At 34.6% G+C, this 18,582-nt stretch overlaps 1 protein-coding gene across 2 annotated transcripts; it reads right to left on the bottom strand.

The window, feature by feature from the left end:
* Positions 1 to 3,168: 3,168 nt before the first annotated feature.
* On the bottom strand, positions 3,169 to 14,711 carry LOC132300000 (probable E3 ubiquitin ligase SUD1). Of its 2 annotated transcripts, none has more exons than XM_059796926.1 (9): positions 14,241 to 14,711; positions 10,244 to 10,936; positions 8,231 to 8,998; positions 7,931 to 8,142; positions 7,464 to 7,826; positions 5,166 to 5,326; positions 4,845 to 5,008; positions 4,617 to 4,763; positions 3,169 to 4,069 (listed from the first exon to the last, which is right to left on the bottom strand). In XM_059796926.1, the coding sequence occupies exons 1-9, from the start codon at positions 14,556 to 14,558 to the stop codon at positions 3,563 to 3,565; spliced, it is 3,333 nt and encodes a 1,110-aa protein (XP_059652909.1). In that variant the 5' UTR covers positions 14,559 to 14,711; the 3' UTR covers positions 3,169 to 3,562. The 2 variants fall into 2 exon arrangements, with proteins under 2 accessions (XP_059652909.1, XP_059652910.1); XM_059796927.1 differs by having other exon boundaries at positions 5,166 to 5,323.
* Positions 14,712 to 18,582: the final 3,871 nt, after the last annotated feature.

Raw genomic sequence — 18,582 nt, 5'->3', positions numbered from 1 at the left:
GTTGAATCTGAAATTTCAAAGTTCTTAATTTTTGGCAAAATATTAACTTTTTCTTTCCCAGTAAGAGCACTCCCTTAGCCTCATAAAGGGCATGCACAAAAGTAACATCATCTCCCTAATAGACTTGCTCGTCACATTTAATATTAAGGTAGTGTTATTAAGAGAGTTATCTTATTTGTGACGAGTCAAAAATTTTCTAAAATTTAAAGATGTATTAAATGTTTTATTATAGACTTAAATGGTCAATTTCCACTTTAAAGTTTAATAATTTATCATAATTAACATTGAAGGGTAAAATATAATGACGTCTCCTATTGAATGTATGAATAACACGGACCTTGTTATTAAAATCCATTTGTATTGTCGGTTGATGCCTTAAAATTAACTTAAAACCCAATTTTGCCCTTAGAAAGCTTGAAAATATATTTGTGTCCATGTGTTGTAATAGAAAATAATATAAAAGTATAAGGAGTATAATTGTCATTTAATATCTTCAAGTCAACACTGAGACGGGAGGACAATATCATTTTTTTAAACCATAGAGCCTTATTTAGGCATTCAACAGGGGAGGTTAGGGTAGTTTACTTTAAACTCTTGTACCATCTTCAAAACTTGGTTTAGGTGCACAATGTATGTATTTCTTGAGACGTTTTAGCCAATGTCATTGACAATTGAAGGGCATATAATTAAATTGAAGATCCAATTATTTTATTTGATTCAAATGCTTTACTTTATTTGATTCAAATGCTTTATTTGATTGTTATGATAATACAATGCCCAATCAAGTATTTACTTCGACTCAAGTGAATTGCAGAAATATTAAATACCCATTTAATAAATCAACCAAGAACTTGAATGACCAACCCTAAAAGCATAACTTAATGGCAAAAACCTTCGCATCACATATTTCCAAAAAATCCGAATGCCCTTAGGGCCATCCCTAAGGAATTTTTTCAATAATTGCCTATTACTTGCGAGACGCGGGAACTACATGTGCACAATAGTAAATTATGAGGCGCTTTAAGAGAACAGACACCAACGTGGGTTGGCACAAGAAAAAAAATTAATAATAATACTGTTAACTTCTACCACCTAACTCAGTATAATGTAAGTCTCCACCTGGATATGTGGAAGTTTTACAACAGCAGCCAGACATGGGCACTCCTAGCACTACTATGTCAACAATTAATCAGCCTACATGGAAGAAATGACCACCCAAGTGTTAGAATCTATTCATTTATTCATGTTGGATTTAGGACATATAGAGGACAGTGAGTTCATATATGATAACCCACTAATCTGCTCCAGTCCAAAGCAAAATTTATTACACACGCCTACCAGCTCTCCACGGACAAGAATCCTCTCATGTGGAACAGGAGAATCTGTTCTCCCGATTCCCACTGTTCAAGCACTGTAGCGGTGGTAAAAAGGGCTAAATTGGACTTTTGAGTAAAAAAAGTATATACACACACAGAGACATATACGAAAAACACACACACACATATGCATTGAAACTCAAATTTAAGCGGCAAATTGGAAATTCCAAATCAGATTTAGCCCCTTTTTCTAATCTTCGTTATTCTTCTTCTCTCCCAATTTTTCTTCCTTCTTTCCAAATTTACAATTTCTTTCCAAAGGTTTGATCGGAATTGGCGGGAACAGGCACAGGAGAGGATTTCGTCCCGCTCTCCACCGCAACTGCTTATACAATACCAAAGTGCTGAATGAGACTGAAAAACTACAAACTCAAGATTTCCACAATGGTACTGAACTTAATATATGACAGAATGACTTCATTCCAATGTTATACATAAAAAACCTCATTACTTATGTATACGGAGACGTAAATATATATGCATGTTAGATTTAGGGTTCGTTTGGCATAACTTTTGCTTCTGCTCTTACATAAAAGAGAGAGAATCAGAAGCAATCACTTCTATTTGACTTATTTGTTAGTGTTTGGAAACTATATTTTAGAAGAGTTTTTAATGTTAGAAGAGTTTTTCTGCCTGTTTGATAAAGCATTTGTTAAAGTTTTTTACTATCTAAATAATTTTTTTTACCAAAAGATGGGGTGACTGTATATTTTAAAAAAACTATTTAACAGCATAAAGTACTTACATTATTTTACATAACACTATTTCTTTATCAGAAATGTAAGAACAATAACTTGCTTTAAAAAAGTCAGATATTAATTTCATCTCATAGCTAATACAACAAAATGGAATTTTAACAAAGTATTTACCTAAGTTCCATATCAATTTTATGTTTATCAAAATGAAATTTTAACAAAGTATTTCCATATCAATTTTATTCTGAATAGCTTTCATTTATCTCATTTTCAATGAAGAGTTGGTAAAGAAAAAATAAATATAAGGATTGGGATATAAAAATAAAATACACATTTAATGAAAAATTAAGTAGCACAATAAAATAAATAAATAAATTGAGTTGCAGAACAACCAAGTGCATTGTGATGTCATTATTCTATTTAGTGTATTTTACATATCAATTGTTTTATTTCTTTTTATTATTTTTTTTATTTTTGTATTTTTTTTTATTCCGAACTTCGTTTTTGTTTATGAACACGCTGGTTGAATCCATTCTTGTCTTCATATGGGAGGAAAAAAACAAAACACAATTCTTATTTATCTACTTCAGCGTGGAAAAACGAACATATGCTAAACCATAATATATATACTAAAATTCAGATCCACCCGGTATATCTTTGATCGAATAAAAAATAATAAATAATAAAAAAAAAGAAAGCAGAAGAAGAAGATGGGCTGAGATAGAACAATGTTAGATGATGGTGGATCTCATGTAACCATGTTAGGAAACTTCCTGAATTCTCGAAGTCTCAACCAACACAACGGACTAATCTTGAGGATGAGAAAAAGGAGAGGACGAACCTGTTGCTATATGAACCAAATGAAAGAAACAATCTATGATGCAATTAGGTTACTTTACATATATAGGTATACAAGTAGAATACTTCATTTTTTGTTCACAAATATGGAGCACCGTGTCTTTAAAAAATTAGCCAAACACTTCTCAAAATAACTTCCAACTCCAAAAAGGCTAAAAGCAGCATTTCAAAAGCCAATCCAAACAGATGAACGCAACTTTGGCAGACAAGTATATGCACTCTTTAATTACAAGACTTGATTAACAAGAAGAAAACAAACAAATGGATGAGAAACTTCAGTAACTACATAAATGTTAGACAAGCGACATCAGAAGCTAGGATAGAACACTGACCCACTTTATCCCTTCTGTTTCTTAACGTTTCAGTCAAAGCCCTTGCTGTACAGCCAATTCATTATGACGACAAATCATCTTAATTTGCAAGAATATGACATTGAAAATATGCTTTTCTATAAACAAACAGTAACAAATCGGTTCATATCTTCAGGCAACTAAGCTCCCACAAAACTATATGCACAAACTATGTAAGGAGTGAAAAAGCATAACACCCCTTGAAGGGTATACAAACCTGTTGACAAATTGTCGTAACAGCCTCAAATGGGGACCTAAACTGGCATTGCACCAGTTCCTTAAATTAGGCATCTTGTCTATTAACATGCCTTAGCCTAATTCCTACATCAGCTTCCCGGTCATGTAGGATAAAACCAGGTCCCCGTGAACTAGAATTCTGCATTTCTGAGGGCACATCAGCCTCGTTTTGTCTCTCCATTACATGTTCCCCGTAGTTATGAAGCCTACGACCAATCAAATAACGGTCATCACGAATAGAATTGTGGAGGTTGGTGAACCATACATGGAATCTCTTGGCACAAAAGCACAAAAAGCTGAATCCAAGGCATCCCAACCAAGCAAACCTGTAGACAGCTGAGTTTACTACTAACGGGTACCCAAACACGGGAAACACCCCTCTAGCTAAAACGTAGGGAACACACAGCGCAGTAAGCAGTTTCATAATAATAGGGAACACTATCTCCCGCAGCACCCAAAAGCCCTGCAGCCTGGAGAAACCATCTTCCCTCACCCTCTCAAATTTTATTCGCCAACCTTCATCCACCAGGGGCATCATGTGATCCAGCATTACCTGTTCATCACGAAACAAAAACCAAATAAATTTTAGTCCCTTGAATATCAATAATTAACAGATCTTTCCATTTATGCCAATATATTTATATCAATTTGGTTTTGGTTTTGGTTTTGGTTAAGATCAAAAGAAAGAAAAAAAATAAAATTATTTTCTGAAATATAAAATGAACTTCAATTCTTGTCAAGATGACTTGCTTGGAACTGAAATTTCGAAAGATTAACTTATGTCTAATCTATATACTTAATATCATAGAGAAATTTTCATATATTAATGTGAAAGGTAACTTCATTAAAGAAAGAGATAATTAGTAAAAGAGTGAGCAAGTTTTCAAGGGAAAAGCATATACAAGGAGAACAACGAAACGAACAATTAGGGTCATAATAACATAATCATCAATTATAAGGCCCTATTTGCAACAATCAAACTGCCATTCCAACTGAGCAAAAATTTGCAACAAAGCACACTAAACAGCAATCCAATAAGTCAATGTGCAACAGAAAAATATGAATGCCTTATTGAAGTCCAGCGGAAGGGTATGACTTACCAATCTGGTCCAGATCTTAAGAAATATGAGTCCCAAAGCCCAGTCCTGATACAAAAGGAATACTGGGCTTTCATCCACAGGCACCCGCATTGGCACAATTACCAAAAGTTCAAAAAGCAATCCAATTAACACCGGGATGACAAAAATCTGGAACACAATGGCAATGTTAAATAATTTACAAGATAGAAACACTTGAAATAAGGGCCAACATTATGATCTTGTCTTTACCCATATAGACAACAGAGCGGAACTCTTCAAAACAATCCCACACCATTTCCAAATTTGGTTTAGCAGAACTGCAGCCCGCCTTGTTTGAATGTGCTCAACAGAATACCTAGCTCCAGCTAGAGCAGTCCAAATCACATAGCTTCCGATGATGAAAGCATAAAGATCTATAAGACAGATAGCGAAAATTATACATCTCATCCTAAAAGAAAAATTAATAAAAATAGTAGTAGTAGTAGTAGTAATAGTAATTATAATAATAATAATAATACTGATGATGATGATGATGATGTGATTAGAAACCAATTCAGTCAATCATATTACCATTGCACTTGATGCCATGAGTTATTGGGAGAAGGGGGATGGCATTGAAGATGGCCCTTCCAAGATAAACGGGTACAACTACTAATGCAGAGTTAAAAATAAGTAGAGTCATCCACGCCACCACCAACAGCAGCACGATGCGAAGCACAAATCCATACCTGCTAAAGACGGAACTGGAAAATTTAGATGATCACCCGGAGAAAAAATAATTTAAGTAAAAAGGTTTCAAACTATGAAAAACAATAATAGTGTTAACATAGCCTATTAATATAATGACGGTAAGATATATACATACATACATAAATATATATATGTATGTGTATATATATATATATAGAGAGAGAGAGAGAGAGAAATGAAATCAATGCGCAGATACACTTCTTTTATCTGATTATGCAAATATACTTGATAAAAATGTCAGGAAAACAGATCATTAAAGAGAAATAAGATACATAATTGCTACAAATCACCTACACAAATTCAACTCCTGAAATAAAAAATTTACTACAAAAAGGGAAGGGAATTCTTTTGGGTAGAGAAGAACCATTCCAACCAGGCGCCTTTTGGACTTGTGGCTTCTTGGCTTCTGACTTAGAATTAAACCATACTTTAGTTTCATACACCACAATATAAGAAGTAATTAACACACACCACAATACTTTTCCTTAATGTGGATGGTAATTTGTTGGGTAACAACGCCAAAAGATAGCAACCAACTTCAGCAGTTAATAAATTCCTTTTATGGTCAGAACTTCACAAATTTCTCCTTTTACTCCCACATAAATACTGTTACATCATCCATGTCTTAAGATCACACCAACTTATCTAGTTAATATCATTGTTCTCAAGAACCACTTCATCAGCTTGGTTTTCACTCTCTCTAGATCTTGTCAACAATATCCAATAAAATCAACCCCAAGGTAGATATTCCTCCACTCGAAAACAAAATTATATGCCCCAGTGTTTAATATGATGCTACTGACTTAATTCAATGATGGATGAAAAAGTGAGAGAAGAAAAAAAGGACAAAAGGCATTGCCTCAATATTTGCAACTTCCAAATTATTGTATTGTTGCCTCAAAAGTCTAAGCAATTACATCTCCTTTTCGAGCATTAGTAGAAACTGAGAACATCAGGGAGGATAGTACACACACTTGGGAGGGAAAAAGAGACAGAAGTTCTAATTCAATTCATTGGGTGGTTTAGGCAAAGGGGCTAAGCGAAAATATGGATAAGAAAGTACCCAAACCTTTTATAAAATGCTTTTGCCTTGTGCTTAGTATATCGGACTCCAACTTATATTCTTAACATTTTCTCTATATTCTCATAGGAGGTTAAAAACTTATTCAGATAAATTGTTTGTGGCCAAAGAATATCTATCCACTTTGCTTTCCTCTTCTTTTTTTTTCTTTTTTTTACCCCTTCTGAGTCAACAGTTCTCAAGAACTCAGAAAAACAAAAAAGTATTTTCAGTGAACTATAAAAGACTTTTTTACCAAAAACTGTCAAAACTGTTTTCTGATTTTCAGTTCTCTAAACAAAAAATTGCAGAAAACTAAACCAAACAGACCCGGAGAATTTTCTAGTTTTCCTTCTTTCCAACTCTACCATCCAGAGGAATCAATCATTGACAAGATAGGAAAGGGGGCCAACCCAATAGGGTCAACTTGAGAAACTTTGATTGCATTGGTCGTACTAGCCAAGCTTAAAGGAGACTATGAGACTTTTAGGTATGGTTGAACAGAAAAAATAACAGTACTAGGTAAAATTCAAACACTTCAATGCACAACCCAACAAAACCATCATCAGCAATTGGAGTAGGCAACATATATCCTGTCTTGCCACTCCATTTTTTAACCCAACCAGCATAAATCCAAATCAAATAATCAATCACATCTAATGAGAACAAATAAAATAACTCGGTAAAAAGACACCGTATTTGAAACACATACTTTTAAACTAATCATAATCAACTGGTTCTGCAACAAATAGACATGTAAATACACAAGTGTGAGTGTGTATGTGTCCTACAAGCAACCAACTGATTATTTGATAAGCAGTGCAGGTGAGTTCCATGGTAAAAATTTCAGAGAAGCTTCTTCCTTGACTGTGTTTGCACCATAAGAGTGAGATACCCCCCCCCCCCCCCCCCAAAAAAAAAAAAAAAAAACCAGTAAGTTAAAAAAATGAGGAAAATTTAAGACAATAATAATAATAAAACAGACACACCAGAACCAATAGAAATTGTATAAGGGACATTCCAGTAATACTATAACCGTACGGCTTTGTACAACTTACTCTGAATCAGATTGTTCGTCACCATCACCCTCTTCAGTAGTATTAGTGCTCCCTGATCCATGCATGCCTCTGTTCAAATTATCTGGGGCTGCAAGTCCTACGAGGGCCCGATCTTGTGCACCTTGCTGTACATGTAGTCTATCCTGCCTCACTGGCTCCCCATTTCCAGTTTCCTGGCCTCCATTGTCTTCAGGTTTGGGCAGTAAGAAATCAGTTAAACCAAGTGCCCAGCCAACAGCAGTGAACCAATAGCGGAGAAGGGACTTTATAGTTGTCCGCAACTTAAAATGCTCAATTGCAAATGGAATGCAGATTTGAAAAAGCAGCATGTCAGCAGGAATTTCAGTAAATGGGTCGGATACACTGCAATACACAAGTGCAAAGCACTAAGTTAGCACATAGAATGCATAAACTGGAAGATGCAACAGAAATAGCAAATGCCCTTAAAACATGGAGTTCTATCTTACGAAATATCAAGTGGGAAAACAGACGGAGCCATTCGCATGGCAAGTTTAACTGGTAAAAATACCAGCATCACTATTAGACTCCCATAGACAGCAACAGACAGCAAAACCCTCCGAGCATGCTTGTGCACGGGATCATCAATAAGATCACGGAATGGATTGTAGTTTGGATCAGCAGGATCTCGAAGAAAGTAGAGAACTCCATTGCGCAAAACCTATCCAAAGATTAATTAAAAAAAATTAGGAGCAATTAGAATTTAGAAAATCAATGAAGACTACATGATAAGATGGTAGCTGATATACCCCTCGAAGAAGGCTGACGAATATACTTATTTGTAGCATGTAAAGGATTCCTACAACCCAATGAACCAACGAACTTGCTAATGGAGAAACTGAGAAGAATTCTACTCTTTGAGTGATTGACTTCCCAAACATCCTTATCGTACAAACATCTAGCCACCAACCACACATCAACGGGAAGACTCCAAGTTCAATGACCAGAAGGAAAGCAACTTTAATCATGGTCATTAAATGCCTCATTGCAGCCACAAACTGCCTGAAAAGGGATGGAATTGTTTCTGCTATTGAAGCAATACCATAGAACCTCCCCATAGTCAAAGGCTCACCTTTACTGTATCGAATCAGTGCAACAATTCCTAGGTAGAAAAAAACTAGAGAGAATATAAACATATAGCCAACGGCAAGAGTCGTAACATCAGACAGCCGTGATGTTCCAACAGATGCCCCTTTCAAGATATCTGTAGAAAGTGGTGCGCTGATGTTGTTTGAGACATCGTTCAGTCCGCTAGCATTTACTTTCAACATTTCTGCAACCTGGCCAAGCAAACTGTTCTCCTGATTTTCAGATGTCAAATTCACAACGGCAGTTAATGCATTCTTCAATGTGATATTAGCTAACGAGAGGGCTGACTCTGTAAGTGGCATGACTGTTGACAGCACTGGACCAGTAGCAGATGGCAAAAGCCACGACACATAATGCAGTATGATCCGTCCTAGTGAAAAGGGCACAAAGATAACAACACCAAGGAATATCATATTGCTTGCGAGAACCTGCAGAAAAATCATATCAATTAACTAACTCCAAAGCAAGAAAATGGAAGTTGTTAATTAACTTAATTTATCATTTGGTAAGCCTAGAGATACAGAACATTTCCAAATATAATGAAGAGCAGAAAGAAGAATATCAATTTTCCCACTGTACCCCCCTCCCTATATATATAAAAAAATAAAAAAGAAACAAAAAAGAAGAAGAAAGAAACAAAGAAAGGGATAATAAGATTTTATATAGAAAATGTTCCAGTAAGTGTGAATCCGTGCAGAATTCAAGCCATTTTTCATCTCAAGTCGTTGTGTATTTAGAGGTAGGAACACAAATGGAAGAAAACGCTATGCATAAAATTTAAGAATCAATAATAATTAGCATAAGATTCCACACAGCAAAAGGAAGTTATTGAATCAGGTCATTTTATTTTTCCCTATTCTCCTCGGCTCCTAGCCAATGCACATAGAACAAAAGGCTCAAAAAGAGAGTCCACAGAAAAGCAATGGGGTATAAGTGAAAAAGGAATTTGCACCACCTCACCTCACCTCCCCTCCCCATTAGTATGAGCCTGATACGATATGAAGATAAGGAATGCAATTGATCATATAGTCATAATCTAGCATTTTTCCAGGAAGTAAAGGATTTAAAATAAGTAATCCACCCCGCACCAAATGTTACTGACAACCACCCATGTTTTAATCAATGTAATATGGGGTAATAAAATTGATTCTCCACCAATTGTACTGCTTAATGCTACCAAGTTTTCCAGTTTTAATGCTTTTGATCAAGAAAATTAATTGAAACTTAAGCTAGCTAGATGATAACCTATCGGTATAGTGAAAAGCATGCAATTGGAACGTCAAATCTATCACAAATCAGGGTCCTGAATATAACAGAAATTCCTTTCAATCAACAAAACAAAAAGAAGTCACTTGCCACACACTTGACCATCTAGACAGCACAAACACAATCAAGATCCCGTATCTAATTAAGTCCATACCTTTAAACCCATAGTAGAATCTCTACATATAACACAATCAAGTACCAAGTCACATTGTATGATTACTTTGAACTACTTCAACATAATTACTAAAAAGTCACTGTAACTCATTTGAACAGACAAAAAAACCCAGCTTTTACAAATATGTTAGACAATGCTCAAAAAGGTGCAGGAGAAGATAAAAGAAAACTAAAAACACAATGCAGAAAATAAAGAATGATAGCAACAATTGCAGGAGAGATGATAGACTCACAGTGAATGCATTTTCCACCAAATGAAAAACAGGTCCCTGCATGCCAACTAGCTCATCAAAGGGTACATCCTCTGCACCATCAGCATCATCTAGACCATCAAACATCTGTTCAACGTGAGCCTCAAGACGAGCAGCCTGCATCTCCCACCGGGCAGCAACATTTTCTGCATTCCTTCTGATTATTTGTCCAGCTCCTGCAATCCCTTGTGCTCCACCAGCATCTTCAGCATTTCCATCACCTGCAAAATTCCTGTTCACTTGTCCAGGAGGTCTTCTTGCAGCACGAGCACCATTTCTGTCAGCTTCATCTTCTCTGTCAGCATCCTGACCTCCAAGCTCCCGCAAATGTCTAAAGTAATCCCTCAGAGAAGTTGCCCCAAGAAAAATAAAGACAATGCTAGCAGAGAGCAGAAACCCATGCAGACAATCAGTAAGAATAACTGTAGTGGAGATATGACTCAAGAAGAGTCTCTGTGCTTCACCAAAACTCCTCACAAAAGCCAACCGCCATATCCAAAATGTGATGAAGGGAATTATGAGAAGCCAAACAGAAAGTACAAAACTAAGGCGCAAAAAGAATTGCAGAACATGGCATGCTTTCATAGCCATCCCAATTACAAACTCCTGAAAGGGAAGCCTTGCTGGAGCATTTTCCGCATAAACAGGGGAGAATGAGAATGCATGTTTGCAGACCTGCAAAATAGTAATGATCATTAGAGGGAAAAGGAGAAAACAACAGCGGACAATGCTGATTAGAGATGATAGAGTCAGAATAGAGCTACAAATGAACTGAGCAGCCAAGTATTAGGCAGATCACATTCAGCTTGGCTGAAATATAAGGCATCCAAAATTGGTTTGAGCTTGTATCAAGCCCAGATTTGCTGCTCAAGCTCAGTGGAGAGGCCATTCAGCAATCTTACGAGCCACTATGTTCCATCACATTTTCACCATCTGTTGATTGTTGACTTGCACTTACCCACCCGTTAAAATCCTATTGGTTTGATTTCAAAATCCAAATAACAAGAGTTGAATAACATAAAGATAATCTTAGGTTCCACAAAATGACATCATTTTTTTTTTTTTTTTTTTGTAAGTTAAACTCTCTATTGAAAGAACAAGAAAAATTATGCAAGGGATCCATCAGGCAATATAAACGACAGTTCATTGGGGAGAACTGAAGAAACATATGAGAAACAGCAAGAGCATGGTTAGCTCAACACACAAACCAAACTGTTTCATTCCATTCTAGGTTTTTTAAGGTGGTCTAACCAAATATTGGAATGGTAATGTACATTCTATTCTTGCATCTATCCATGTTTGCAACTAAACAATAGAATGAGAATGAGAATGACCATTCCTTTGCTTTCCTAATCTCATTCCATTTCCACTACATTCTATTCCCATTCCATTCCTGTGCCAAACGTAGCCTCAAAAAAACCTATAATGGAATGAAATTTTTTTTTTGGGTCTCTTTTTTCCTTTTTTTCTAGTTTCCATGAACTTTTCTCTTCTATGGATTCTTACCTTTATTTTTAACTAAGCCCTAATCTTTTTCTAACAAAACCCTAATCCTCTTTGTTTGTTTATTTTTTCCCTCTTTCTTAACCTTCTTTCTATCATTCTTTCTTTTTCCCAGCAAAACACAATTTCTTTTCCTTATTAGGTTGATAAAAAATCATGACTCTTAAATTCTTAAAGTACATCAAATATATATAATATATATTTATTATTCGTCATGTCCCCAACATGTCCGTGTCCTAATTTTTTAGGATTTACCGTGTCCGTATTGTATCCATGTACCGCATCTGTTTCCATGCTTCTTAGGATCTTGGGTAGCATATGTTTTCTGAATATCAATAGAAATCATATTAAGATTTTTCTTCTCCTCCATATATCTTTTTGTTACAAGGATTTAAATATTATAGTTACACCCTCTAAAACAGCATAAGCTTTTAAAGAAGATGGTAGTTAACATAGAATCAAAGTAGTTAAGGTGATATGTTCAAACCTCACCATCACCCTGATAATTAAAATTGAAACACTTGTTGCACCAAAAGAATGCCACACGTGACGGGGTGTGTTGAAGGATTTAAATATAAAAGTTACACCAACAGCTTAAGCTTTTAGAGTAAATAGTGGTTAACACTTTTCATTAGTCTAATCAATCAAGACGTAAATAGCCTCCATCATTGACCTCAACAAGAATCCAAATTGATTTCCCAACACTTCTATTTTCGGTTTAATCATTGTTCAATCACTCTCTCCAAAGAATTAAGAGAAATATTTAGAAAGCATACACTTCCAAGATCTCTCCCTAATAATTCTGAAATCTCGTAAAAATAAATAAAACTATTAGCATAGAAACCTTAAGATTTCATAGCATTTTCTATTATAACATACTCAATATGGTGTATAAAACTTAAGATGTAATCCTATATTGCCTCAATATAACATACTTATATATGAAAAAAGGTGTGCTTTTAAAATAGTCAAACCTCTCAACAATGAAAGGTGGTGTAGAAGAGAATATAATATATATGGTAAAAATGAGTATTAAAATTACTTTAGATGAGTATTTTAGATGAAAAGTTGATTCTTTTGAAACAAACTTTCTAAATTTTAAACAGTGTGATATTGCAGTTAGAAGTGCAGTGGCCTTTTGCCTAAAAGAAAAAGGAAAATGAAACAACACTGAACTCATACCAGTCAAAATAAGTAATCAAATAGCTTATATTAGTTGCTAAAGTAGTTGACTAGTTCGAAGCACACGAGAAGAATCATTGCAGAGTTGAAATAAGAAGGAAATTTTGACCTTATTGTCTATTTTATGACATTTGAGTAGGTTTTTCAACTGCTCAATGTCAAATAGTAACTAAAACATGTCATATCAATTAGGTTATTTTCTTTTATGAAAAACTATCAATTAGTATTCATTTTTAATTGACAGTTACATAAATCGAACCCAACTATTAGACTACTAGAATTTCAAACTCATCATAACTTCTCGTAAATTTGTTGTGTTAATTTGTGCAATGAAAATAATAACAACATCCACTCATGAATAAATAATTTGAACCCAAAGCAATCTGATTTTCGTAAACAGTGTTACTCGTCCCCGTGTAGAAATACATGTACCTCCATCTTCATCATTCTTCTACCAATCTTATCTGGTATAAAATATGTCAACTGTAACTTTCCTGTCTTGAATTTGTGCAATGAAAATAATAACAATAACATCCACTCATGAATAAATAATTTGAACCCAAAGCAATCTGATTTTCATAAACAGTGTTACTCATCCCATGTAGAAATACATGTACCTCCATCTTCATCATACTTCTACCAATCTTATCTGGTATAAAATATGTCAACTGTAACTTTCCTGTCTTGAAGGCACTGTCAGGATTCATAAGAATCAAAACGGAACAGAAAAAAAATTACGTACCTGGATTTCTCATTACAAAAATCCAACTGCCACAAGCCCCCCACACTCCTCCTCCTCCTCCCCTTCTTTCTCTCTCTCTCTCTCTCTCACACACACACAAAACCTTCGACAATTCTCCCATTATCTTCTTCCATCTATAACCATTTTGAACAGTTCCTATTCTTTCTAAGACCCAAATTGCAAATTGCAAATAGAAAATATGATAAACGATTAAAAAGCTTGCAAATATTCTTTATGATCTAATTTGCTTACAAATCAGGTTACCAACAAAGGCATCTCCGTGGTATTGATTCAAGGGATTTTATTTCATAAGAATAACGCAAAGATAAAGTTAAGAGGTACCTAAACAAACAATTCAATAGAACCCTAATAAAACAGTATACAGTCAATTTATCAACATTTCTACCAAATAAAACAACAGTTCAATATCAATTATATACGAATCACAAAGTCATGACATTAAAACACAAAAATCCCTAATTAATTCACGAAAACAACGATAATCCAAAGACATCTAATCAGATGACATATAGAGAGAGAAAGGGATCGCACCTCGCATTGGCGAGCATTGCTGTGATTGAGCCACTGAAGAAGGCAGTCTTGGTGAACGAATTTAATGCTTCCGCTGCACGCGCACGGGTACCGGAGGGGGTTATCGGGCTCGCCAGGGTTCCGGCAGATCCGACACACATCCTCCTCGTCATCGTCGTCGTCATACTTGCTCGTGACGGTGTTGTTAGCCTCCTTACCAGGCGCACCACGCGGAGAAGATGAAGAAGAAGAAGAGTGCTTGAGGCCGTCGACAGAGGAGGCGATGGTGTCCCTGTCGCCGCCGTCTTTCGAAGCCGACACCGCCGGTGCGATCTCCATTTGATGCTGGGTTTCCAGCGACTTTCTCTCTCCTCTCCCTCTCTTTCTCTCTCTAGGATTCGGAGGATTGCGTCGGTGAGCCTTGAATGGTCTTTCAATGGAACAAAGGAGACTGCGTTAGAGGATTGATCGCGGAAGGTCGGTGAGATGAGAAGAAGGATGTGCTATTCCAAGTTTACCCCTCATTTTTAAAGTTCACATATACAGTTGGTGCTTTTTAGATTTACAAATAACTATTTAAAGTCCGCCACGGAAAAAACATAAAAATTACAATAGCTGTGAAATTACCATGAAGCCACTCTACTACTCTAGCAGTACTGTATATATGCAAAATATACTTCTTATGTCATATTTCATTAAAAAAAATTAAAAAATTACAACTGGGAATATAAAAGGAGGGCTGCAAAAAGAATTAGAGTGTTTGCCAATAACTCGAACTCGGCTAGAGTTGATAAATAAATTAAATTAAAAAAAAAAAATTTAAGTACATATTTTAATTAGGGGTGGCAATTCGTGTTTGTGGATTGTGTTTGTGTTGTGTTGATGTAAGGATATTATACTAAATAGGTAAATTCAAACCCAACCCATTTAATAATCGTGTCAATAATCCTCAACATTGACCCAACCCGTTTATTAAACAGGTAAACGTGTTAACCCATTTAATGACCTAGTTATCAAAACGAGACATTTAATATTTAATAAAATATTAAATAATAGAAAAAATTGTCATAATTAACCCAAATATTTAAAATAAAAAGAAAAATCATAAAGCATAGACAAGGTTTATATTGAAATGACTTAACTATCCATAATAATTGAGTTAAAACAAGTAAAGGTCATATTCACAATTATAACATGTTGAGTTAAATGAGTCATGAACAGATTACACGGGTTGAACCCCTCAACCCTAACCTGACACGGTTAAGTAAACGGGTTAATCGTGTTAACCCTTTTATGATCCAAACCCGTTTATACCAAACTCAAACCCTTTTAACTCGTATCATGTTCATATCGTGTCGTGTCGTAATTTGTCACCCCTAATTTTAATAAATGAGTTAAGCTCAAAGAATCTTGAATTACTTTGTGGATATTTTACAAACAATATTAAACCATCTTATTACATGTATGTATGTGTATATATATATATATATATATATATATATATTCAATTTATACATAAGGCTCACTTTACTTGAGAATTAACTTGGAATCAATACACAACATGCATTCAAAATTATAGAAGGGTCACTTTGCATTAGACTTTAACTTTACTTGACCAACTGTGGCATGTAAAGTCACAAAGCATCATATGTGCACTTACAAACTTAACCTTAAAATACTTTCGGATAAGGATGGCAAATTTTGACCGATCTGCTAACATGACTAAAATACGAAACGATGTAAGTAAGTTTGAATAACTCGTTTGATGCGATTAGGCTCTTTTAATCAATCATGTCAAATTAACCCGATTAATTTATAACATGTTTTAACCTAACTACTATGCATTTTTTATTATTCATTATAAACTCAATATGGATATTGAATTTAGTCTTTCTTCTTCTTCTTTTTCTTTTCCTTTTTCTTCTCTTTCTATGTTTTTTTTTTTTTTAATTGTCCCAATTGTCCACATTTTCATGAACTTAGTCATTCGTTATTCAATTTTTATTTATTTTTTCTATTTGCATTTTATAATTAAGCTAATAAATGAGTTAGATGGTTCATTTAGTCTAAATGGGTTAAATAAAGTATTAAGCGGGTTGTGTTGTATTGTGAGTTAGACAACCCATTTATTAAACGAGTCACACGAATTATGTCGTATTACCTATTTAATAAAGAAGTCAAGTTCGTTTACAGAGTTCCTGATATGATTATTAAACGAATCATGTTTGAATTGACCTATACAACTATGAATAGACCCGTAAACACAAATTATCACCTTCCTAAGTTTTCCTATTGCTCGACAAACTCAAGCCCCTTTCTGCTTACCCAATAAACTCAGTTTATCCAAAAACCCGGTCTTCTCTCTCACTATGTTGTCTAAACCTTTGGTAATCAATAAAAGATGGGAGATGGAGGTTATTATTATTGGGAAACATGCAAGTTTTAAAAACTTTTCAAGGGATTTTGATTCATAGATCTTGATTCATCACATAGAGACAAGTTTTATACAAAAACAAAATATAATGTATCATTCAATTAATAGATTGAATACTTATATCAAAGGTCTAAGTTAACCTTTAAATCTTTCCTCTAAAGTGAATGCTCTCACTTATTGTACATCCCTTAGCAAGATGCCTTCTCCTTGGATCTCCATTTTCTTGGTAATTATTTTACCTTTAGGAATCACTCATAAGCCTCTATGAATGACATTGGAAAACTAGGCTTGTGGGAGTCTCCATTAGATGAGAACATTAACCCTAATTTTCTAGGGAGAGAAAATAGATTCATTTTTCCTTCTTCTAAAAATCACCTCCAAAATATACATAGATCAACTATATATATAGGTAATATAAAGATAAGGAAAAGGAAACAATAAATCATTCTCAATCTCTAATTCACATGTCTCAAATCTAATAGGATTCCAATATCAAGTTGGGCTATGAGTGAGAATCCTTTGGGCTTATTATTTTATTGGCTATAATGAATTAATAATTGGTCCGGTCCATGAATCCAATTCAATTAATTTCTACTCCACTAAAAGAAATTAATTGAACTTCAATTAAATAATAAATAACCTCTAAGTCAATGTTGCACTTTGACCCCTCTATGCATAATTAGTTATCGGATAAATAAAGCCATCAATCCGATTACTTAATTAATATATTTATTTTGGTACCTTTAATTATTTCTAACTCGATCACAATAAAACATTTGTTTGACAAAAATAATAATTTAAATAAATAAATATATAATAAATCATTTTGTCTAAAAACACACAAAGGCCTTCAAATTTACTTTCTGATCAACCATAATCAATACAAAATAAATACAAGTAGCAATGATGTAAATATTGAAAATATAACCCTCTAACTATTAATTACATAATTGCCCAAAGTGTCGGTTTAAGGATCCCGAAGTATCCGCTGAACAAATCAAAGTAATTATTAATTAATAAAAGAGTTTATACTTTTCTTATACTTCAGAGTCAAAAGCCATGACGGTGATAGGGAGTAATTGCATACAACGGCTCTCACAATATATCTCAACCTAAAACGGATCCAGTTCAAGTTCAAATCTTAATTAATTACGAGTCCATCCATAATTACTGACTATAAACAATTTATGATTACTATTTATATTCATGTATTGATCGCCATCACATACATATATAAATATCTCTTGTAATGAAGTGGATACTATCAATTCTATAATGAGTCGAAACATAATACATTGAATTCACCAATTGTATAAAGCATAAATATTTCAGAAATATCAGGAACATATGTCACTATAATTCAGATAAGAATTTGCTATGCCAGGGCATATAAATCCCAACAGCTCCCACTTGCCCTCGTAGCCAATTCAAATTGCATCTAATTCCAATGTTATCCAGATCACGATTAAAATTATTGATCAATGACACATTTGTTAATGGATCAATAAAGTTGTGTTCCAATGCAATGTTCTAGCCACGAGTACATTTTCTTGCCGGACAATATCATGAAGAACATGATACTTCCTCTCAGTGTACCTTGTTCCTCTATGGAACCTTGGGTCATTGGTTTGGACTACTTCTACACTATTGTCACAATATAGCTCGATAGGCAGCATAGTATGCTCCACAACCTCTAAATCAGTGAGATCAAACCAAAAGGCTTCCATTTGCCGCCTTTAAGGCTGCAATGTACTTCCCCTGCAGGTTTAAGTCAGCAGTTAAAATCTGCTTAACAATTTACTAACTGATTTCTCTTCCATTTAGAGAACATACACTAAGGCATGGACCTTATATAACTAATTTGAAATCATAACTATCAAACCTGACTAGAACCACCACATCATCACATCCATAAATGAGTATGAGATC

Source organism: Cornus florida, unplaced genomic scaffold, assembly GCF_030987335.1.
Source record: "Cornus florida cultivar Cherokee Brave unplaced genomic scaffold, ASM3098733v1 CherokeeBrave_3.0.0_Hap2_Chr03, whole genome shotgun sequence".
NCBI classification, from domain to species: Eukaryota; Viridiplantae; Streptophyta; class Magnoliopsida; order Cornales; family Cornaceae; genus Cornus; species Cornus florida.
Note: the sequence above shows the minus strand (reverse complement) of the source record. Positions and strands in the feature narration are given on the sequence as shown.